Source organism: Nerophis lumbriciformis, linkage group LG28 (assembly GCF_033978685.3).
Source record: "Nerophis lumbriciformis linkage group LG28, RoL_Nlum_v2.1, whole genome shotgun sequence".
NCBI classification, from domain to species: domain Eukaryota; kingdom Metazoa; phylum Chordata; class Actinopteri; order Syngnathiformes; family Syngnathidae; genus Nerophis; species Nerophis lumbriciformis.
The window spans coordinates 11,746,177-11,771,306 of NC_084575.2; the positions used below are offsets into that span (position 1 = coordinate 11,746,177).

General features: G+C 38.5%; 1 protein-coding gene across 2 annotated transcripts in view; it reads left to right on the top strand.

Annotated features, from left to right (window-relative positions):
* The window catches only part of slc38a3b (solute carrier family 38 member 3b), a 72,409-nt gene that overhangs the window by 17,057 nt on the left and 30,222 nt on the right, over positions 1 to 25,130 (top strand). Inside the window, exons 2-7 of one of the 2 annotated variants that reach the window (XM_061923607.1) lie at positions 12,651 to 12,780; positions 12,915 to 12,935; positions 13,052 to 13,133; positions 13,199 to 13,314; positions 18,253 to 18,326; positions 18,462 to 18,554. In XM_061923607.1, the coding sequence (XP_061779591.1) occupies positions 12,677 to 12,780; positions 12,915 to 12,935; positions 13,052 to 13,133; positions 13,199 to 13,314; positions 18,253 to 18,326; positions 18,462 to 18,554 (490 nt within the window). In that variant the 5' untranslated portion in view covers positions 12,651 to 12,676. The remainder of the gene's footprint in view (positions 1 to 12,650; positions 12,781 to 12,914; positions 12,936 to 13,051; positions 13,134 to 13,198; positions 13,315 to 18,252; positions 18,327 to 18,461; positions 18,555 to 25,130) is intronic. The other variant, XM_061923608.1, reaches the window with a different exon arrangement.

Genomic DNA, 25,130 nt, shown 5'->3' on the forward strand with positions numbered 1-25,130 from the left:
ACACCCCTAGTTGTAGCCTATTCTTACGTTTTGTACACTGACTATGGGGCTAACACTGTTGGTGTGCATGTGTAACAAACGCACCCAAGTTCTCCGGGTGTCTCTGCCACTATGCAATTAAGGAGTCACAGGTGGGACCTGATATTCAGCTGGGAATGATTAATATAGTAAATAAACACAAGACATGTATAACTATTAGCCACAAGACGATCAGGCTTGTATTTAATATGCCACAAATTAATCCCGCATTACAAACACCTCCCCCCTCCCGTCCATACAACCCACCAATACAAACCACACACCCGCACAAAACACTCAATCCCACAGCCCAAAGCACCGTTCACCTCCCCAAAGTTCATATAACACATATATTTCTCCAAAGTCCCCAAAGTTACGTATGTGACATGCACATAGAGGCATGCATGTACGGGCAAGCGTTTAAATGTTTGGAAGCCGCAGCGTACTCACGGTACCGCGCCTGCGCATCCAACTCAAAGTCCTCCTGGAAAAAGAGTCTGTTGTGCCGGTTCACCACAGGCCAATGAAAAGTCGACAAAAAAGGTAAAAAATGAGGATTCTTCCATGAAGTGGCTCCGTGGCAAAAACGCTGGGTCTGACAGGTGCTCCTAGGTGGTTTGCGACGTCAATTTCCGCTTCCACCCGGTCTGATAGCACCGGATGCCTTTTATATCCCCACATATTATTAAGTTACATTTTTAATACTAACATGATTATTTGATACGCCTGTAACAGTTTATAATAAGTAAATGGATGACCTAATAAGTATATATATATTTATTTTCCCAGCTGAGCACAAGTTAACTGTGACTGGCAATATTTATTATATATATACACGCCTCGATGGACCCCTATGGCCATTACACATGCAGTGGCCATAGAGCTAAGAAGTAGCAGTCTTAACAGTTTTTTTGCTGTTTCTTCTCTTTCTTGTTCTTGTTCCTCTATCACTTCTGCCTACCTGAAGGGTAAATTTGTTTCATTTTTTTAACCATATTTTGACGCGCAGTCAGCAAAAGTTCTGATTACATCACGATGAGACTCTTCCAAGAGTGTGTTGGCTGCCGAGAGGCCCTCTTGAGGGGGATTACGACAGTACCATTGACCCTAGTGTTGTCCCGATACCAATATTTTGGTACCAATACCAAAATGTATCTCGATAGTTTCCGATACTTTTCTAAATAAAGGGGACCACCAAAATTGCATTATTGGCTTTATTTTAACAAAAAGTCTTACGGTACATTAAACATATGTTTGTTATTGCAAGTTTGTCCTTAAATAAAATAGTGAACATACAAGACAACTTGTCTTTTATTAGTAAGTAAGCAAACAAAGGCTCCTAATTTAGTTGCTGACATATGCAGTAACATATTGTGTCATTTATATTCTATTATTTCTTTCAACATTATTAAGGACAAGTGGTAGAAAATGAATTATTAATCTACTTGTTCATTTACTGTTAATATCTGCATACTTTCTCCTTTAACATGTTATATCTACACTTCTGTTAAAATGTAATAATCGCTTATTCTTCTGTTGTTTGATACTTTACATTAGTTTTGGATGATACCACAAATTTGGGTATCATTCCGATACCAAGTAGTTACAGGATCATACATTGGTCATATTCAAAGTCCTCATGAGTCCAGGGACATATTTCCTGAGTTTATAAACGTAATATATTTAAAAAAAAAAAAAAAAAAACGAAAAAAGATTTTGTGATGCTAAAAAATATCGATGTAGTATCGACTAGATACGCTCCTGTACTTGGTATTATTACAGTGGATGGCAGGTGTAGATCAACCAATGGCGTTTGTTTACATTGTGATGCCAGTGAGCTAATGTGTGTAGTGAAGCATATTTAGCTCTTGTAAGAAACTTGCTTTATTTGTCGCCATGGAGTGCCATGGAGCAATGGGTCCGTTCTCCCTTTTCTGTCTACACACACTGTTTGTTTGTAAGTACTCCGTGATTGTGCGCTGCCGAACATGCTCGTCTGCTCGTAAACCAGTAATGACACGACGAGGGGACGGGGGTGTGGGGGACCGGTACTTTTTAGAGGTGGTATAGTACCGAATATGATTCATTAGTATCGCGGTACTATACTAATACCGGTATACCGTACAACCCTAATTGACACTGTGCTATCGTGTCCATCCATCCATTCATTTTCTACTGCTTGTCCCTTTCGGGGTCACGGGAGGGCTGGAGCCTATCCCAGCTGCACTGAGGCAGAATGCAGGGTTCACCCTGGGCAATTTGCCACCTCATCGCACAGCCAACAAAGATAGACAGACAATCATTCACACTCAAATTCACACACTAGGGGTTTAACACATATAGTTAATATTGTTAATAAGTTAAAGGTGTTTAAAGATAATGCAAGCATGTTTAACACATAGTTAATATTGTTAACAAGTTAAAGGTGTTTAATGATAATGCAAGCATGTTTAACACATATAGTTAATATTGTTAATAAATTAAAGGTGTTTAATGATAATACAAGTATGTTTAATACATATAGTTAATATTGTTAACAAGTTAAAGGTGTTTAATGATAATACAAGAATGTTTAACACATATAGTTAATATCGTTAATAAGTTAAAGGTGTTTAAAGATAATGCAAGCATGTTTAACACATAGTTAATATTGTTAACAAGTTAAAGGTGTTTAATGATAATGCAAGCATGTTTAACACATATAGTTAATATTGTTAATAAATTAAAGGTGTTTAATGATAATACAAGAATGTTTAATACATATAGTTAATATTGCTAATAAATTAAAGGTGTTTAATGATAATACAAGTATGTTTAATACATATAGTTAATATTGTTAACAAGTTAAAGGTGTTTAAAGATAATGCAAGCATGTTTAACACATATAGTTAATATTGTTAACAAGTTAAAGGTGTTTAATGATAATACAAGCATGTTTAACACATATAGTTAATATTGTTAACAAGTTAAAGGTGTTTAAAGATAATACAAGCATGTTTAACACATATAAATTCCTTTGTTTCATGAAGACAAGAATATAAGTTGGTGTATTACCTGATTCTGATGACTTGCATTGATTGGAATCAGACAGTGGTGATGATAACGTCCGCATTTTCGAATGGAGGAGAAAAAAAGTCCTCCTTTCTGTCCAATACCACATGAAAGTGGTTGGTTTTAGGCATTTTATTTGTCCAGCTTTCGTACTCCTTTGTATACACTTTACAAGAAATACATTGTCGGCAAACTCCGTAGCTTGCTAGCTTGTGCACGCCAGCTTTCTGAGACTCTTATTTTGTTAGCGCAACTGTGCAACTGTGCAGTCGGTCTTTGGAGTTTTGACGACAGGTACAGCGCCAGAGTCTGTTGAAATAAAGTGTTTTTCGCCTTCCAGTCGGTAATTTTAATGAGCTGGCAGCAGCCAGCGTCATCTCAGAAGACCCTCGGGTGCCGCGAATGTCAATCAAGTGACGAAAGTGACGTCATAGTGAAGATTTACGATCGCTCATTTTTAGGACTATTTTTTTAATGCCTGGCGGGTGATCGACTGACACACCCTCCACGATCGACCGGTAGCTCGCGATCGACGTAATGAGCACCCCTGATCTAGAGGGTCCGCCAAGGGGCATTTGTTAAGGGGGTTGGGGTGAGGGTCTGCCATACCTGACCTGCTCCTAACATGTCTTCTGCTGCAGAGCCCATATTTGGTGTTTCCTAAGGCGGAGCCACTTTCCCACACCTGATTGCAATCAGGCGTTCATAAACCCTGCTGTTGTTACTCTAGTCACCGGATTGTTCCTCTGCCATGCCTGCTCTGGTTCCTTAGCCTGTGTAGATTTGTTTGAAGTGAGTTTTTTCTTGTGACCTTTTACCAGTTTTTGTTCGGTGGCTTCGCTCCCTTTTTGTATCTTGTTTTCACGGCAACTTTATGTTGTCGTTGCTTTTTGTTAATCATTTGGACTTTTGAGTTTTTTCACACCTGTGTCCTCCCTTTGTTAATAAATCTTTTTTTACTTTTGACTTTTGCCTGAGTCTCTGCTTTGGGGTCCAAATACGCCGCCAAACTGGCTTTTGACAGCTATGTTGCAACCACCTTTTCTACGTGTGGATTAAGAGTCATTTTTCATCTAAAACGGGACTATAACAAGATTGTATTAGTCGGCATCATAATGACAGCAGACATTGTACAGTAAGTGATGTTTGCCCTCATAAAGTTTGCAATGAGTTGAAATCAGTGATGTAGTGGGGGGGAAAACTAACATTGTGATGCGTTTTTGCTTAAAATGTATGAAAATATATAGATATTAAATGTCATTATCAATGTGCCCGATCGTATGCTTTTTAACAAAATCGTCTGATACTGATCGGCGGATGATGGATTGGCACATCCATATTTGTAAGCACAGTATTTGATATACTGGAATGTTTTTTTTTTTTTTTAATATATATATATATAACATCTTGGCAGCTGTTACTGAAATTGAAATGTTGTTGTTTCCCATTGATCTTAAATACTTGACACTTTCAAACACTTTTCAAATAAGTATTGAATTAAAAACTACATGAGGTTAGTTTTTTAATATTATCGTGATATTGATTTAATAGGTAACAAGACTTGGTCAAATTCAAAGGTATCGACTACTGAAATTCAGGGATCGTAACAACCTTAGTTTCTGTACTTAATTAGTTCTATAAAGAGAGCATTTGTAGTAGTAACTATATACGATTTTGGTAACACTTTAGTGTGGGGAACATATTCACCATTAATTAGTTGCTTGTTAACATGCAAATTAGTTACATATTGGCTCCTAATTAGTCATTATTAAGTACTTATTAATGCCTTATTCTGCATGGCCCTAACCCTAACCCTCTAACCCTAACCCTAACCCTAACCAAGTAACTCTAAATGAAGTCTTTGTTACTTAGAATATGTTCCCCATACTAAAGTGTTACCACGATTTTATCTGGGAATATTTTATCTAGTCAGGTGTTGCAAATGTGGTGACAATTGTGTGTAGGCCAGAGAACAAGTTGATGTTTGATTAAGTTATGTCAGGTTCAGTGCACAACAGATTCCAAAGAACACAACAAGTCATGACTATAAAGCAGATTATTTCTGACTTGTTGACGGTTCAAGCAAACGTCACATTTCAGTCTGTATTGACCTGACGTGGATTACTAATAAAATATGGAGTTGAATTTAGAATATTTAAGATTGAATGACCTAAAATGTGAAATGTTGGAGGTAGGAGATGTCAGGCAGAAATCTAAACTCAGATCTTCAGACTGTACGTTTGACACGATAACCACTTTGTCACCTTGCTGCCACATAGTAGCTGTATGTTTGGGTCTATCTTATTTGTGGAGTCTCACAGGGTTCAATCCCCTGCCCCTATGTTGTTTGCCTAACATGCACTTTTATTAACCACAGGACACATTTACATGTTGGAATATGGGAGGAAGCTGTAGTACCTGGAAGACGATCTCCAACCCCATATTTTAAATTAAAATCATAAAATATAATCATCATAAAAACAAACAGATTAACATCAAAGTGTGTAGACAAAATCATTTCAGTTGTTGTATGCACATTTAAATAAAAGTGTTTTTCAGCCTGGATTTGAATGTTAAAGCCTGTTTTACATCTTCTAGGAGACTATTCCAGATTTTAGGAGCATAAAACTAAAATGCAGTCTCACCATATTTGGTCCTGACTCTGGGCATCAGTAGGCGACCACTCCCTTAGGTTGTTAGAGCCTGAGATGGTTTATATGGTTCTAACATGTCAGAGATGTATTTTGGCACAAGACCATGAACAGACTTGAACACAAGCAGAGCTGTTTAAAAGTCTATTCTCTGAGCAACAGGACACCCGTGCAGTAATCTAAGCACTGCACTAATATAGTTGTATTTCCTGGTTCTAGTCAGGACTCTAGCAGTAGCATTCTGGATGTGCTGAGGATGTTTTACAGCTCGTTTAGAGAGCCCAATGAGAAGGCCATTACAGTAGTCTAACCTGCTGGAGACAAAGGCTTGGATTTGTCTTTCTAAGTCTGATTTAGACATTATTCCCCTGATTTTGGCAATTATTTTCAGATGGTAAAGATCTGCTGATGTTATTGAATTAATGTGGCTGTTAAAGTTAATTAGTTAAGTCCATTATTACCCCTAGATTTCTAACCTGATTATTGGGTTTCAGGGAGAGAGTCTAAAGGTGATCAATTATTTAGCTTTGCTTCTGTGGACCACAGAGAATGATTTCAGTTTTGTCTGGGTTTAGCTGAAAAAAATCAGTTTTGCATTCACGCACTGATCTGTTTGATGCAGTAATAAACTGAATCAACAGGCCTGGCGTCAGTGACACGCAGATCTGAGTGTCATCTGCATCGAGCCCTGATGAACCCCACAGGTGATAGCCATTTGGTCGGGGACACAGTTAATAATTCAGACCAAGTACGCCCTTTGATTCAGCGAGTACTTGAACTAGTTTAGGACAGAACCAAATATCCCCACACAGTTTTCAAACCTCAGTAATACGATAGTATGGCCAACTGTGTCAAAGGCAGCCCACAGGCCCAGCAGAACCAAGACTGAGACTTTTCCTGTGTCTGTGTTCAGGTGGATATCATTTATCACCTTGACTAAAGCTGTTTATCAGTTCTGTAGTGGGGCCTAAAGCCTGATTGGAAAGTATCAAACAAATTGTTATATAGGAGAAAGTCATTAAGTTGTTGTTATACAACTTTTTCCCCAACTTTGCCCAAAAATGGCAGGTTTCATATGCGCTGATAGTTGTTCAGTACTGTGGCATCAGGCATGCTGTTCTTTAAGAGGGTCTTAATGACGGCAGTTTTAAGGCCTTTGGAAATGACAAGTGAACAACCACATCCTCCATGCAATGCAGCATCTTCGCTAGCAGATAATGTCCCTCCACGGTACAAAGCCACTTCTACGTCAGCAATCCTCACCTCCATCGCGGCAAATGAATTAAGTTTCTTACATGTATCATTATCACCGGAAGTCGAGAAATAGCTAAATATGCTACACTACACATCATAGGAAAATGTGCTAATTGCAAGCTAGAGCTCTTGAATAAATCTGATTTTTTTCCATCCAAACAAAGAAGTTCCTCTTCCATCTTTTTGGCACCAATTACTCTTTGGGTTTTGTTGGGTTATCAACCAGTTATTTCATATGACGTAAAAATACTCCCATAGAACAGCAGTTTTGCTGCAGTTGCATTAGCTGCAGCCCAGACAATAGAGAATTATATCGTACGATAGACATTTTTATTTGGTATTATGATATGATAATATCACTCTGCACTAGGTGTGTCCATCATATTATTAATAATTAGAGATGTCGATAATGGCTTTTTTGCCGATATCCGATATTCCGATATTGTCCAACTCTTAATTACCGATTCCGATATCAACCAATACCGATATATACAGTCGTGGAATTAACACATTATTATGCCTAATTTTGTTGTGATGCCCCGCTGGATGCATTAAACAATGTAACAAGGTTTTCCAAAATAAATCAACTCAAGTTATGGAAAAATATGCCAACATGGCACTGCCATATTTATTATTGAAGTCACAAAGTGCATTATTGTTCTTAACATGCCTCAAAACAGCAGCTTGGAATTTGGGACATGCTCTCCCTGAGAGAGCATGAGAAGGTTGAGGTGGGCGGGTTTGGGGGGTGTATATTGTAGCGTCCCAGAAGAGTTAGTGCTGCAAGGGGTTCTGGGTATTTGTTCTGTTGTGTTTATGTTGTGTCACGGTGCGGATGTTCTCCCGAAATGTTTGTCATTCTTGTTTGGTGTGGGTTCACAGTGTGGCGCATATTTGTAACAGTGTTAAAGTTGTTTATACGGCCATACTCAGTGTGACCTGTATGGCTGTTGACCAAGTATGCTTGCATTCACTTGTGTGTGTGAAAAGCCGTAGATATTATGTGATTGGGCCGGCACGCAAAGGCAGTGCCTTTAAGGTACGCCCCCAATATTGTTGTCTGGGTGAAAATCTGGAGAAATTCGGGAGAATGGTTGCCCCGGGAGATTTTCGGGAGGGGCACTCAAATTCGGGAGTCTCCCGGGAAAATCGGGAGTGTTGGCAAGTATGACTGGGAGACGCAACTGCTCTGTACTTCTCCCTACGTCCGTGCACCACTCCGTACAGTGGTGTTTTAAAAGGTCATAAATTTTACTTTTTGAAACCGATACCGATAATTTCCGATATTACATTTTAAAGCGTTTATCGTCCGATAAAATCGGCAGTCCGATATTATCGGACATCTCTATTAAAAATGCTTAACTTATTTTTACACTTGTATGACAGTGAAGTTATTTTGTGTGTAACATGTAAGAAAGGTATTAATAATGCCTGTGAAGGCATGTTTGCATTCCAATGATACACCTTTGTATCAGTGAATTTGTTTCCATTGCTAACACCCATGTGCTTGAAGATGATGCAAGCTCGTGACACCCAAAAACTCAAACAGACCTTGACATTTTTGTTTGGACTTGTTTGCCTGGTCGGGAAAGCAAAATGGGACACATTTTGCGACTCCAACCCTGAGACGATGGCAGCAAGGTGAGAGCTGTTGAGGTGTCGGTGAATGAACTTGAAAGTCATTGTTTCAACTCAACACAAGAAGCGAGTCATTGCAGGGCAGACAACAAATAATTCATGAGTCATTAAACAATATACACATTTAAACATTTACTACCTTGCTTTTGAATACAGTACTATTTAGGGACGGCGTGGCGCAGTGGAAGAATGGCCGTGCGCGACCCCGAGGGTCCCTGGTTCAATCCCCACCTAGTACCAACCTCGTCATGTCCGTTGTGTCCTGAGCAAGACATTTCACCCTTGCTCCTGATGGGTGCTGGTTAGCGCCTTGCATGGCAGCTCCCTCCATCAGTGTGTGAATGTGTGTGTGAATGGGTAAATGTGGAAGTAGTGTCAAAGCGCTTTGAGTACCTTGAAGGTAGAAAAGCGCTATACAAGTACAACCCATATTTGTGTACCTTTAGATGTACAAGAGAGATTCCGCAAGTCCGTGACAAATCAACTGATAAACTCAGGGACTGACTGGCCCCACCTTGTTAGCATAAATGCTAACATGAAAACAAGAGACAGTAATGTATTTCCCCATGAAGAAACATATACCCCAATCTAATTACTGTCTGAGCAACTAAGATATTCACTTGTGAACATTGAACCTCCAAGCTGTGCTCTCTTAGACAGAGGGATCGAGGAGTTCGAGACGAAGGTGTTTTTACGGAGCGTTCAAGGACTGCTGAACAGAGTTGGAAATAATAAATGAAACAAACAAGTTTTATTTGTTAAACTTTCATTTAAATACATCTTAAAGTGTTACAGTACAAACCAATATTTAAAAGTTTATTCATTAAAAAAGATAAAATACTGAGACAAAACACTACCAGTGAAGCATAACAAACAAAACATGCAAAATAGTGGGTTTTCTAACAGCGTGTGTATTTATTTTAGTTATTTAAAAAATAATTTGGTCAAACGATTTCAGTGTCTTTATAAGTGCTTTTTGAGCACATTCACACTGCAAAAAGTCAGTGTTCAAAAACAAGAAAATTTTTTTGAAAAGTTAGGGGCATTTTACTAGGGGCGGTATAGCTCGGTTGGTAGAGCGGCCGTGCCAGCAACTTGAGGGTTGCAGGTTCGATCCCCGCTTCCGCCATCCTAGTCACTGCCGTTGTGTCCTTGGGCAAGACACTTTACCCACCTGCTCCCAGTGCCACCCACACTGGTTTAAATGTAACTTAGATATTGGGTTTCACTATGTAAAGCGCTTTGAGTCACTTGAGAAAAAGCGCTATATAAATGTAATTCACTTCACTTCACTACTTGAACTAAGCAAAATTATCTGCCAATAGAACAAGAAAATGTGGCTTGTCAAGACTTTCTAAACCAAGTAAAATTAGCTAACCTCAATGAACCCAAAAAGACCTTAAAATAAGTATTTTCTCACTAATAACAAGTGCACTTTTCTTGATAGAAAAAACAAATATGAGACCTTTTTTTCAGTATGTTGAAAAATATTCTTAAATTAAGTAAATACTAGTGCCATTATCTTGACATAATGATATGCACTCGGCATTACATTTCTTGCATTTTCCCATCAATAACATGACATCATCGCGCCAAGTGCGTGCTCTTTCAGTCAATTAGTGCGCAAGGAATATATATATATATATTTACAGCCCGGTCCCCCACCAAATAATTTGGTAGTGTAATTTTTTGAAGAATTTATCTGAATGTGCATGAACTATTTCTGTTCAAAATTGTTTGAAATATCACGTGTTAAATGTTTAAATATTAACTGTCAGTTTGCTGTACTGTGCCAACTGTACTACTATATGAGTACGTATATTCTACTGTTTAATTGAAAATAAAACAGCAAAGTCCATTTGGCTGTCATCTGTTTTAATAATGAGACACAATTGTGTCAAAGTCATGATTTTTTATTTCATGCTTGAAATAAGAAATTATTTCTTTAAAAAAGTAGTTTTATACTTGTGAGTGTTAATGACACAGCTTTGCAACAATTGATATTCTAGTTCCAAGCATGTTTTACTCAATATAGGTCATCAAATCTCAGCAACAAGCTGTAATATCTTACTGAAATAATTTAGGACCAAAACACTTAAAACAAGTAAAACACTCTAACATAAAATCTGCTTAGTGAGAAGAAGTATCTTATCAGATAGAAAATAAGCAAATATCACCCTTATTTGAGATATTTAATCTTACTTAGATTTCAGTTTTTGCAGTGCAACAAAACCACGATAAGGATACCCGTGATAATTTTGGTCACAATAACCGTGACATGAAATTTTCATATCATGCATTTCTAATATTGACACACAAACTTTATTGTGATCCTTGACGGTAGTAGCACCGTGATCTAACACTGCATCAGTGGTGCCAGCACTGGGGATTTGTGGTTCATTGATGGAAAGATGAAAGTGACATGGCCACTGTGCTAAAAACACACATTTAACATAAATAGTGTCTTACTGACCAGGATGGAGGTGATCAAGTAAACACCTGTGTGACATCATCACACTGAGGGAAGTAAGGAAGAAAGGAAGCAAGGAAAAGAAGAAGGCAAGAAAGGACTAATGAAGGAAAAGAAGGGAGCAATGAAGAAAGGACGGGAATGATGCAAGAAAGAAAACAAGAAAGGGAGGAATTAAAGAAGAAAGGGAGCAAATAATGAAATGAAGGGAGCAAGAATGGAAAGAAAGGAAGGAAACAAGTATGGAAGGAAGTACAGAGGTATAAGAAAGGAAGAAAAGGACACAAGGTAGGAAGGAAGTGAGCAAAAATGAAAGAGAAGAAGGAAGGTAGGTAGGAAGTAATTAAGCTATTTAGTAGCTAAGTTTTTAAATAAATAGGTAAATATTTAAGTAAATAAGTAATTAAAAAGGTAAGTAAGTAATGAACTAAGTAAGTACCGTATTTTTCGGAGTATAAGTCGCTCCGGAGTATAAGTCGCACCGGCCGAAAATGCATAATAAAGAAGGAAAAAAACATATATAAGTCGCATTTTTGGGGGAAATTTATTTGATAAAACCCAACACCAAGAATAGATATTTGAAAGGCAATTTAAAATAAATAAAGAATAGTGAACAACAGGCTGAATAAGTGTACGTTATATGACGCATAAATAACCAATTGAGAACGTGCCTGGTATGTTAACGTAACATTATGGTAAGAGTCATTCAAATAACTATAACATATAGAACATGCTATACGTTTACCAAACAATCTGTTACTCCTAATCGCTAAATCCCATGAAATCTTATACGTATAGTCTCTTACGTGAATGAGCTAAATAATATTATTTGATATTTTACGGTAATGTGTTAATAATTTCACACATAAGTCGCTCCTGAGTATAAGGCGCACCCCCGGCCAAACTATGAAAAAAACTGCGATTTATAATCCGAAAAATACGGTAATTAAGGTAACAAGGTGTGTAACATGTAGTTCCATCAGTTAGTGGAAGAAGATTTTAGTAGAAAAGTGTTTATATTCATGTCTAAGAGTATTAAGTCAGTGTTAATAACACTAATCGCAATCATTATTCATACTTGTAACAATATTACAATGTCCTCATAATCCTTTATCATGGTATGTCAATACAACTGGTCGAGACAGACGGCCGCCTCACAGAGACTTCATTCTCTTGTCTCCGTGTTTGCTCATTTGGGATTCAGGTGCTTGTCTTTCATGTCTGAGGTTGGAAGGTTCTAGACCTGCTCCAATTTATATTGGAAACAATGTAATACACTGCTACACCAGCTGTACACTGACTACTCTAAAGTACATTCACTTCCTAAATTATTGATGTCCTGTCAACAATATGGTTGCTGAAATGTGAGGGGTGTACTTACTCTTGCGAAACACTCCAACTGGTCTTGGCTGGCCCGCCCATATTGCAGAGCACTAAAGTAGACTGTGCCAGGTTACCATGGTTACAATAGGATGCTATTCTTCTTATTTGAAGCTTTTCCTGATGACATTGCTCCATAATACAGAAGTACTGCATGTGGGTATAACTTGCGTGCTTGGTCCTTTCAGAGACTTTGTCCGTCTTTGCTGTGTTGATGGAACATTCTCAGTCGGAAATGAACATCTTGTCCAACGGGAAGAGCTACGACCTCGGAGACGATGTGGGCGTGTCCATGAAGACGCCGCTAGAGGATGATCAGTGAGTGTTTGCTTTGCACAAGTCAACACAAGCATGTTATGCATCAGTTTGTCGCTGAAGATGAGCTCGTTAACAGCTTGCTTTTGTTTTTGATGCATGCTTACGTTTGTGCTCAATGGTGGATCCTTGCACAGAAATGGCACTCAAACAGTCAGGTATGACCGCTTTGTACGTTAACCTAAAACTGAATGCTATTAGCATTGTAGCATGTTTTAAGGTTCATATGAGAGGGGCGTCGAAATAATGATGTACTGTAACTATGTCTTGTTAGGTTTGATGACCCTGATGGAGGATTGGAGAATGAGGAGTTCTTGCCAAGTGCAGATGGAAAGAAACCTGTGCACTTCACTGATGTGAGGGATTGAACACAAGCTAAGGATGTTCATTCTTTTTAACTTACACACTTTATATGCTTTAGTTTGAAGGCAAAACCTCCTTTGGAATGTCCGTCTTCAACTTGGGTAACGCCATCATGGGAAGTGGAATCTTGGGACTGGCGTACGCCATGGCCAACACTGGCATACTCCTCTTCCTGTGAGTAGGACCTCTTATGCTCAATGCCTTATTTAACATGAGGGGTGTGGGAGACACCAGCTTGAGAAAATAAAGTCAAACTGATTTGTTACAGCACAAAAGTATCAATTCAAGCTCATACATGAAATTATTGATACAGTCTTACAAGATGGACACAATTTTTCTTATAACAAACTGACAGGTTTTCTAATACGATTAAGCAAAGAAATCAAACAAAGCACCAATATGATTTAGTTTAAGAGACTGTTCAAACTACAAGTGTTCACAAAGTACAAAGAAGAACAACTATGATGAACTTCTTGAACTTTTTTTGTTGTTGAGATAATAATTATTTATGTATTTAATATTCGTTTACTTACTTGTGGTATATTATTTAATATTTATTTATTCACTGTTCTGTTACAAACAGAGAACAAGGAAATGGGATAAAATTGCTATGATATGAAAAGGGGTAGGATTAAAAAAGCTGTGCTTCATCCTACTCTTTTTTGGACGTGCTGTAAGGAAACAACTGGAAATATGGGATGTGCTACATTGTATCTGTAGCATGTTCGAAATAAACTGCAACTGAATGAATGAATGAAAAATTACAAAGACAAGATAAGACAAAAATCAAATATGGTGATTAATTGTTCAATAGATAAGCAGTCACGGGTGTCAGCTGTTGGGTGCTCGTCCATCTGCATCTTGGGGAAACGACCTCCGCGAAACTATGCGACCCCAACGTGACATTGACAAGTCGCAGGAGTTCCTCTAATATCCATCCATCCATTTTCTACCGCTTGTCCCTTATGGGGTAGCGGTGGGTGCTGGAGCCTATCCCAGCTGCACATGGGCGGAAGGCGGGGTACACCCTGGACAAGTCGAGTATCATTTATTCAAAAAGAGAGATTATTTTGGGGGGCAATACCCTTCGTAAATACATTCGTATCTGCGTTAATTGAACCCAGTTGGAGCTGGGACATGTTATCTTTCTAGTGAGTTCAATTTTATCAGCAAATAATTTCATAAAGTCATCAGCCGATTGGGTGGAGCTACTGATCCTTGTTGGGTTAGCGATGCTACTGTACTGAACAAATATTTAGGATCGTTTTTATTGAGGCGGATGAGATTGGATTAGTAATTAGTTTTAGCTAAGGTAAGCGCGTGTTTATAAGTTATTAAACTATCACTCCATGCTTGATGGAAAACCTCAAGTTTAGTCGAATGCGATTTGCATTCCAGCTTTCTACATGATAGTTTAAGAGCTCTGGTTTCTACTATAAACCAGGGGGTACGCCTTGTAGGAGCCTTTTTTTAGCTTTAGCAGTGCTATACTATCAATGGCGTTGCGCAGGAAATCGTTAAAGTTGTTAGTGAGGTTATCGATAGAGCCCACATAATTTGGAAATGTTGCCATTACCGAAGGCAGTAGGGCAGCAAGAGCCGTAGTTTTGACAGCATTAATGTTGCGGCTGCTAAAGCATTGGTTATTAGTAACTTGTTGACAATGAGTCAAAACCTAAAATTGTATCATGTAATGATCGGACATTACTTTAGTGTACGGGAGTACCATAACTTTGGAGGTGGTAACACGCCGGACAAAGACTAGGTCTATCGTATTGCCGTTGCAGTATGTGAGTTAATTTACTGTTTGTGTAAGACCACAGCTATCTATTATAGTCTGGAGCACCATGCACAGAGGGTCTGACGAGGTATTCATATGGATATTAAAATCCCGCATTATAATTTTATTATCTGCGTGCGTCACTAGATCAACGTCAATCTCTGAAAATTCACTGATAAAGTCTTAATAGGGCCCAGGGGGCGATAGATAACGTATAGGGATGTATTTCTTTGCATAGTTTGATTTTGTGCTCTTATCTGCTTTTATTGTGAAAATGTAGGTCCCTTGCATACTCAGTTTGTGCACTGCTTGCTGCACAACAGCCATCTTGGCTTGAATGACCACCACTGATGTAACGGAATACAAGCAATAGAAGCTCTTATAGGTTGTATACCAGGGGTGTTAAACTCATTTTAGCTCAAGGGCCACATGGAGGAAAATCTATTCCCAAGTGGGCCGGACGGGTAAAATCATGGCATTTTAACTTCAGATTGTTTTATGTGTTTTACCTCTACCCTAAATAGAACAAACACATTCTGAAAATGCTCAAATTTCTGAGGAAAAAATTGGCGCAGTTCAAAAACACCATGAAGAACACAATAAACTCAGACTTAATCTCAGTGTATCTACAAAGCAATTAAACTTTTAAGTCAGAGCCCATCTCGGGTTGAACAAAAAACAAAATAAAGCATAAATAAAAACTCTTCTATGTATCAACTACCTAAATTGTCTTTTCCACATATGAATCCTGTGCTAACTCAACAAACCATACAAACTGAGGTACAAACTATTCAAGATGGTTGAGTAACTCCTTACCTTCTAGGCATCACTGTGTATTGATAGAAAAATAAAAGCTGTGCAATGTGTGAACAATTTCCACAAACCAAAAATAAAAACTTAAAAGACTGACAGTATTGCAGTAAATCCCACACTGTTCACGTTCTTTAAATTTTCACAGAAGACAATCATTTTCACAGAACTATATCAATGTGCAGCATTTTAAGTTTGGTTAACAATTGTTTATTTAACTCACGTTTGTTTTATGTTGGGTCGAGGGGGAGGAGTCGCAGCCCTGCTTTACCATATACCTCTTGCTTGGTATACCGTATTTTTCGGACTATAAGTCGCAGTTTTTTTCATAGTTTGGCCGGGGGTGCGACTTATACTCAGGAGCGACTTATGTTTGAAATTATTAACACATTACCGTAAAATATCAAATAATATTATTTAGCTCATTCACGTAAGAGACTAGACGTATAAGATTTCATGGGATTTAGCGATTAGGAGTGACAGATTGTTTGGTAAACGTATAGCATGTTCTATATGTTATAGATATTTGAATGACTCTTACCATAATATGTCACGTTAACATACCAGGCACGTTCTCAGTTGGTTATTTATACGTCATATAACGTACACTTATTCAGCCTGTTTTCACTATTCTTTATTTATTTTAAATTGCCTTTCAAATGTCTATTCAAATACATTTCCCCCAAAAATCCGACTTATATATGTTTTTTTCCTTCTTTATTATGCATTTTCGGCAGGTGCGACTTATACTTCGGTGCGACTTATACTCCGAAAAATACGGTACTTGCTTGCCCCGGTATAATATTTATATGCCTAACATAATTATTATTGCGACATCCAGTGCACACATTTAGAACAGCAGGTTCTTTAATTTAAAAATGCAGCTCAATTTTACACTGAGAGAACTCGTCTCACGGGCCGCATTGAACCTGTTCGCAGGCCTGATCTAGCCCGAGCGTCGCATGTTTGACATCCCTGTTGTATACAGTCATGTGACATTTGAATGTAAGTAAACAAAGTGGTGGGCCACCAAACCAATATGGCTGCTGTCCAGCAAACAGACTGCGACCTATCTGAGTACACAAGGAGCCTAAATCGTACCACAAAAATCAGATACGAGCAAAAACATCAAACTATGCAATGGAATTTATCTCTTTACGTTATCAAAAAGAGATTTGTTCAGTTATATTAAGGATTATCCGTCAGTCGCTTTCCCAGACATGTCGACCTATCTGGTGGTAGAGACACCATTCTACATGACAAAACAGATGAAAACTTGGAAAAGCCTACATTTTCTTTGTGTGTGGCCGGGTCAAGGAAATTGGTATCAAGACAAGAAGTAAATATGCATCGTTTTTACTCGTGTAAGGTTGCATTTCATGTTTTAACTTTACGTCTACAGCAATGTTATTGCCTTGTTCTTGCAGGTGCTGTTACGAGTATGTGTGTTTTTCTCCGTCTTTATCAAAATATAACTATAGATGTCAACATTGTGTATTTTGCTTCATTTATGATTGCTGCCTTTGGTAAAACGTACTGTAACTCTTTTAGGTTTTGTTCACATTTACTTTCTTTTATTTAGAGTTGGCGAGTTGGTGCTTTTTGAAATACCCGTAGCAAAAATGTGTTTTAAGAACTCCGAAACAAGATAAAATACAAATAATATCCAGATAATACTTGAACTGGAAATGCTAAATGTTAAAATAATATCAAACAAACCTAAATGAGGTGGTCACTGTAAATTCCTTTGTTCTTCAACTTGGACTGAACTGCATGACCCTTTTCTCGTGGTCGTTTCGTAAAATCTGGAACTCTTTCACCCTTCTTAATTTTTTCTCAAGGAACTCGGAAGAAGCTTTTATCCTTTTTGCGATTTGAACGGTTCCAACAGCCTAAAACAATGCAGGCATAGGGCATTTTTCTTTGAGGTAGGCAAAACGCAGCCCAGAACTCTATGAAAACAGACGCTCGCTGGCCCACCACTCTGAGCCTCGCATAGTTAATGAACTAGACGTGACATCAGGTGAATGCAACTATAGTTCATACAGAGGTTGGCCAGCTGAAACAGACATCTTTGTTTCTGCTGAACCTGCTTCATTTGCACCCAAACAAAAGTGCAGACTAAATTATTTCAAGGCCAAGCGTGAGAGCTGCAGTCTGCTTGCAAGAAGAAGACTGAGAATGTTGGACTATTTTAAGCTGCTATCTTTTTCTGTGTAGTTTTACACTCCGTGTTTATTTCAGGACATAATCCTATTGGATACACATGTGACTATCACTATCATGTCCATGCAGAAGTATTCAACACATAAAACATACGTTTTGCTAACAAATTAGGACAAAAAGTTTTTGCTGTAAAATTAACTGTAATAAGGTTTTTCCATTTACAGTTATTCAGTGTAAAGAAACCCCGTAAATGTTAGGGTAAATTTTGGCGATTAATCTGCTCAGTTTTCTATAGTAAAGTCTACATATTTCTTATAGTGCAGATAGAAGCGTCACTTTTAAAAAATTTGTTGCAGGTTTCTTCTGACTGCAGTAGCAGCCCTGTCTTCTTATTCCATCCACCTGCTGCTCAAGTCCTCTGGCATTGTGGGTAAGTCTGTCCTTGTCTCTGCCTGTGGTTCTGCAGGCCAACAATGCTTAGTGGACAAAAACTTTTCTGCAATAAACAATATTTGTGGTATCTGTCAGAAGCCTCTTGGACAGGACTGATTGGCTCTGCTTTCAGGGATCCGAGCCTATGAACAGCTGGGCTTCAGAGCCTTTGGCATTCCTGGGAAAATGGCGGCCGGCATTGCGATCACTCTGCAGAACATCGGAGGTGAGGAAAAACGGAGAGAGGCGTAGATCATCTATTCAACAACTGAGTCAAAGATTGTCTACGTGAGATTAGGGTCGCTTATTTGTAAGAAGCGAAACAAAGATACAGTTCCGTCAACAAACATGTAGAGAAATGATTGTACATATGAAATGCTGTATTAATATAAACCTAGCATTGCCTCTGTACCTATATTATTATGTTTTTTTAACCATTTTAAATGAGTCGAGTCAGCTAAGTCAGTCACACTGTCCACAGAACACACCAGGTCCTTCATGTACAAAGCTTGCGTAAGCAAAAAAAACCTTTCGTGTGCCCTTTTTCACGGTAAATTTGAGATGTATCAAATTTGACATTGACGTGGAAATGTGCAGTGCCTCACGCCAACTCCATAGCTGCTGTACGCACTGCTGTGGATACTTTATCAATCAATCAATCAAGGTTTATTTGTATAGCACTTTACAACTTCACAATGGTGCACAAATAAGTAGGGATGATGTTCGAAACCGGTTCTCCCGGTAAGAAAAGAACCTTTCGATAAGAAAAGAACCAATTCCAGGGACTTGAATCCTTTTTTGAGAACCGGTTCCCGTTATCGAGGCCACTATAGTAAAGAAAAAGAGTTGGTTCTTTATTCGAATCCCTGGGAACGATTCTCGTCCCACAAGAAATGCCCTGTGGGACATCACAGGAAATGACATGTCATTTCCTGTGATGTCACACAAGCAGCAAAAATAATGGACCGGAAAAAACGGCTCAAGGCAAGGCTATTCACCTATAGTGATCACAGAGACAGGTTGTTTTTGTGTTACTGTATATATTTGTTTTTCTGAAAAATCCCACTTAATATACTTTGGGTAACAACAGTCAATATTTTTTTTTTTTTTTTTTTTAGGGGAGTAACAGTCTATATTTATTTATTTATTTAATTTAATTTTTTTCTTATAAAATAAAAGTGAGCTTTTGTTAAACCAAATATTGTGTTTTTTTCCATATACAACAACCTATCTGGATTCGATAAGAGAATCGATAAGGAATCGGTTCGATGAGAGGATTCGATAATGGTCTCGAACTCGATAATTTCTTATCAAACATCATCCCTAGAAATAGGTTAAAAGCAAGTAAAACCACGCATTTTAAAACAGTAATTATAAATGCTTAAAGCAATTGCTTGTTAAAAGCCAATTTAAACAAATATGTTTTTAGTTGAGATTTAAAAGCTTCTAGCTCTGTGATGGCTCGCAACTCAGGTGGGAGGGAGTTCCCTAACTTGGGTGAGGATGCAGAAAAAGAATGATCACCCCATTTTTTAAGTCCACTCCTTGGTACTTCCAAAGATGTGTGTAAAGATGAGCGCGGATTCCTTGGTGGGAGGCGAACAGTTAAAATGTCAGCCAAGGTTTATGGGGCCAGGCCATAGATGGCCTTAAAAACAAAAAGAAGGATTTTTAAATGTATTTTAAAACATATTGGGAGCCAATGGAGAGCAAAGAGAACCGGGGTAATATGAGCATGTTTTTAGCGACACACAGAGAGGGTGCTTGGTAACAGTTCACATAAAAAAGTGCCAACTTTTACTCCATCAGACTGATTGATGTGCCCATCAGTGTAAAAAAAGTTTGAGGCAAGGAAACAAAATTCTAATTTTTGCCATAGCATTCAATGTTTCATATTAATATTTGTAAGGACATCTATTAATTTATATTGCTGTCACAATGTGTTTCTGTGACTCCAGCGGGCAGCAGAAGCCGGTGGCGACTGAGACTGACTCTGTCACATACTGTTCGGCAGTGACAGTCCTCTCCTGTATACTAATGAGACATTGAGTAATCAAACAAGAGTCCAAAGTCTTTTATATCATTTTTTATGGCGATGGCATTAATAAATTAAAAATAATTTTCAGAAAAATAATCTTGCTCTGAGCAGGCTATTGTATGATCACATTGTGTTGTAAGTTACACAAATTATATTTACATTGGGGGTAGGGCTGGGCGATATATCGAATATATACTCGATATATCGCGGGTTTGTCTCTGTGCGATGTAGTAAATGACTATCGTGAGTATTCGAGCATACGTTCTTACGCAGTTGCTTTTAGCTGCGGGCATTACACTACAGGCTCTTCTCACTCTTTCTTGTCTCTCCTTCTCACAGAGACATAAAACAAGCGCACTTTGTTACATACGTCACATACGGAGCAGAGAGGTAGCAGAGAGGAATGTACCATAGGTAAAGTTAGCTGTGGCAGCTAACTTCTGTGGCAGGTGGTGCAAGCGGAGCGGTGCGAGTGGTAATACGAGAGAAAGAAGGTGCGAATCTGGTAACAAGTGGAGGAAGAAGAATTAATTACCAAGCAAAACAGCACGGAGTCCATCGTCTGGCGGTGGTTTGGCTTCAAGCGGGAAGATGTTGAACAGACAACCGTAATATGTCAAGTATGCTGCAAAAGCGTTGCTACAAAAAGTAGCAGCACTGCTAATGTGTAGCATCATTTGAAATGTCACCCACTAGAGCAGACCTGGGCAAACTAAGCCCCGGGGGCCACATGCGGCCCGTGAAGCTTTTAAATCTGGCCCGCCGGACATCTCCAAATAATTTTTTTTTATTTCTAAGATGTAAACTGTAGCTGCCATTATGATGTGCAGTGATATTTTCAAATGACCGTAAGTCTTGAATTATACAAAATATTTCAATGGTTGGAATCTGCGCTTTTGCATGATGTACTAGTTACTATGGTAATCTACCGTATTTTCGGAGTATAAGTCGCTCCGGAGTATAAGTCGCACCTGCCGAAAATGCATAATAAAGAAGGAAAAAAAACATAAGTTACACTGGAGCCCGGCCGAACTATGAAAAAAACTGCGACTTATAGTCCGAAAAATACGGTAATTAGTTACTAATCCAAGTCACAGCAGCTCAGATGAGGCACCAAGCAGTGTGGGTGGGGAGCGTTTCTACAGAGTGTTTCCAGAGCGGCCAGCCTGAAATGCGGGTGTCAGGGACAGACGCGGAAGGAGATTTTTACAACAAAGTTCTTAAGCTTAGTGATATTTCAGATTGTAGGTGGGTTTTTTACCCTTTGCGTTCATATTTCGCTGTGTTTGTTGCATTTTTGTTGCATTTCGTTTGATTGTAAAATATGTCGATCAAGGGGTGGGTGTGAAGTTCATTTGTTGTCAATATTCAGTGTTTTATCATTCATAGTTAATATTGTAAATCACACATTCTTTGTTTTCATGTACATTCTGGGTGTCTCATTCAGTAAAAAAATTTAATATTCCATTCTGTTTTTTAAGGCGGTCTGTCATAACGTTTTTAGCATTCAATCAGACATTATTGTGAGGTTTTGTATTAGTGTTCCCAAAAATTAGATATACCGGCCCCCAGACACATTTTTTTCTCTAAATTTGGCCCCCGAGTCAAAATAATTGCCCAGGCCTGCACTTGAGAATGAAGAGTGCTTGAAACTCCGCATGTCAACATCTCGGCCGGTGCCACACCCACAAAATGCCGAAGCAACCTGCACATCAAGACCATTTCCAGCTCAACACCGTATGAAAAAAATGGTCAAAAACAGAAGGAGATAACGTCCGCAGTAACCTACCACATAGCGAAGGACATACACTATTTGATTTCATATTATGCAGCTCATTTTTATTTGATAGTTATTGAAATATCTTGTGTGACATCAAGCACAAAAGTGCACTTTATTTGTTTTAAACTCTTGTAGTGGCGTTCTGTCCAAAAAGTGCACTTTAATTTAGTGTTGTTTTGATATGTCATCTTAGTGACATCATGCACAAAAATGCACTAATAGCTTGTTTTAAAATGTCTCTGACAATCTTGCACTTTCTGTTTTGAAATTACATGAATGTTTGTGCCACTGTTCAATAAATACAGTGTTGGGTTTATTCAGTTTTGACTTAGTTGTGATTTCCCTCTCTTCATGAAATTTTAAAATGAGCATATATTAAAGGGGAACATTATCACAATTTCAGAATGGTTAAAACCATTAAAAATCAGTTCCCAGTGGATTATTATATTTTTCGAAGTTTTTTCAAAATTTTACCCATCACGCAATATCCCTAAAAAAAGCTTCAAAGTGCCTGATTTTAACCATCGTTATAAACACCCGTCCATTTTCCTGTGACGTCACATAGTGAAGCCAACACAAACAAACATGGCGGAAAGAACAGCAAGCTATAGCGACATTAGCTCGGATTCAAACTCGGATTTCAGCGGCTTAAGCGATTCAACAGATTACGAATGTATTGAAACGGATGGTTGTAGTGTGGAGGCAGGTAGCGAAAACGAAATTGAAGAAGAAACTGAAGCTATTGAGCCATATCGGTTTGAACCGTATGCAAGCGAAACCGACGAAAACGACACGAAAGCCAGCGACACGGGAGAAAGCGAGGACGAATTCGGCGATCGCCTTCTAACCAACGATTGGTATGTGTTTGTTTGGCATTAAAGGAAACTAACAACTATGAACTAGGTTTACAGCATATGAAATACATTTGGCAACAACATGCACTTTGAGAGTGCAGACAGCCCAATTTTCATCAATTCATATATTCTGTAGACATACCCTCATCCGCGCTCTTTTCCTGAAAGCTGATCTGTCCAGTTTTGGAGTTGATGTCAGCAGGCCAGGGAAGCTAGGGTCGATATTCTTCTCTTGATCATCTTCGGTGGCATAAGGGTCGATGTGAGCCAAGACATCCAGGGGGTTTAGCTCGCTCGTCTGCGCCATTACTTGCCGTGCTACCGAGGTCCTTTGTCCCTGAATTGCTCACACACTCCGGCAGATTCAATATGGGTCTGGCGGCAGATTTCTTTGACTTTATCGTTGGAAATGCATCTGCTTTGAGTGTCGCAGGATATCCACACATTCTTGCTATCTCTGTCGTAGCATAGCTTTTGTCGGTAAAGTGTGCGGAACAAACGTCCAATTTCTTGCCACTTTCGCATCTTTGGGCCACTGGTCCAACTTGAATCCGTCCCTGTTCGTGTTGTTACACCCACCGACAACACACCGACGAGGCATGATGTCTCCAAGGTACGGAAAACAGTCGAAAAAACGGAAAATAACAGCTGATTTGACTCGGTGTTTGAGAAAATGACGGATTGCTTCCTGATGTACGTCATTGCTCCGAGAGCGAATATTAGAACGGCGTTTAATTCGCCAAAATTCACCCTTTTAGAGTTCGGAAATCGGTTAAAAAAATATATGGTCTTTTTTCTGCAACATCAAGGTATATATTGACGCTTACATAGGTCTGGTGATAATGTTCCCCTTTAATGCAGTATGAACAAGAAGGTTTTAATGTAGACACATACAATCATCATTCTGGTGTGATTATATGCATCAAGTGTTAATTCATGGCTAAGGCAAAATCTCGAGATATATATCGTGTATCGTGACATGGCCTAAAAATATCGAGATATTAATAAAAGGCCATATCGCCCAGGTTTAATTGGGGGTAATCAGGTGCGCTGGGCTTCCAGACTTGGGAGGGATACACGCTCCTTTTTTCTGACGTCCAACCATTTTTTTTTGCCTCTGTGCTGTTTCCGTAGCACAAATATTTCAACCCTTTTTTTGATCGCCCCAAGCCCAAGAAACAAGCACCTCCTACTGAGTCCTGATTGGGCGGCCCTGCAGTTCCCAATCGCATGGCTAGTTTTAATGTGATTTGCGTTTTCATATGGAGGTATGGTTTGGGCATGCCAAGCCACACAAACATTTGGGATCAATTCCAAGTAGATTGCCATGTAACAAAAAATGTGCTTGGATTTGTGCATTCAAATACATCTGAATTTTTATATTTTCTTTTTTTACATTTTCTGGATTTGAACATATGTTTTTTTAATAGGAAATCCATGCAACTCTTGTTACATAAGGCCCCAGGTACTGTAATACAAAAATTAAATATAAGAATGAAATGAAACGATAATGAAAAAAGACAACAATTTCTTTCTTTTATTCTTGCACACTAAAAGAGGTGTAGCAAGGGAGGGAGAGACAGCAAATGACAATTAACATATCATAGGAGCTTTCACTTTATTTTTATTTTTTACGCACTACCATCAGAAGACTGCCTCACACTTGGCAGGCACCATGAAGGGATAAAAGTTCACTATAAACAAGAAAAGTGACATTTTCCTTCCTTCATTTTTGCACATGGTTCATCATTTATGGGAGTGCATTGTAACCACAAAACATCGTAAGACAAACATTTTTAACACAAAATGCCGTAACACAATACTTGGTAACGCGAAATGTCTTAACATGAGGACAGCCTGTAGCTTGAGTGCGGTGAACGTTGATGATTAAATGTTTAAAATTGTTTTTGAGTTTGAGTTTATTTCGAACATGCAAGTATACAACATGATACATCACAATCTCCAGTTTCTCTTTTCAACATGTTCGAAAAGGAGTAGGAAGAAGCAGAGCTTATTTAATCCTACCCCTTTTCTTTTACATAACAGTTGCTAAAACTTTTGTTCACTTCCTGTTCTCAATTTATTCACAATATACTCCATAAGTAATCACAATAAAATAAGTAAATAAAT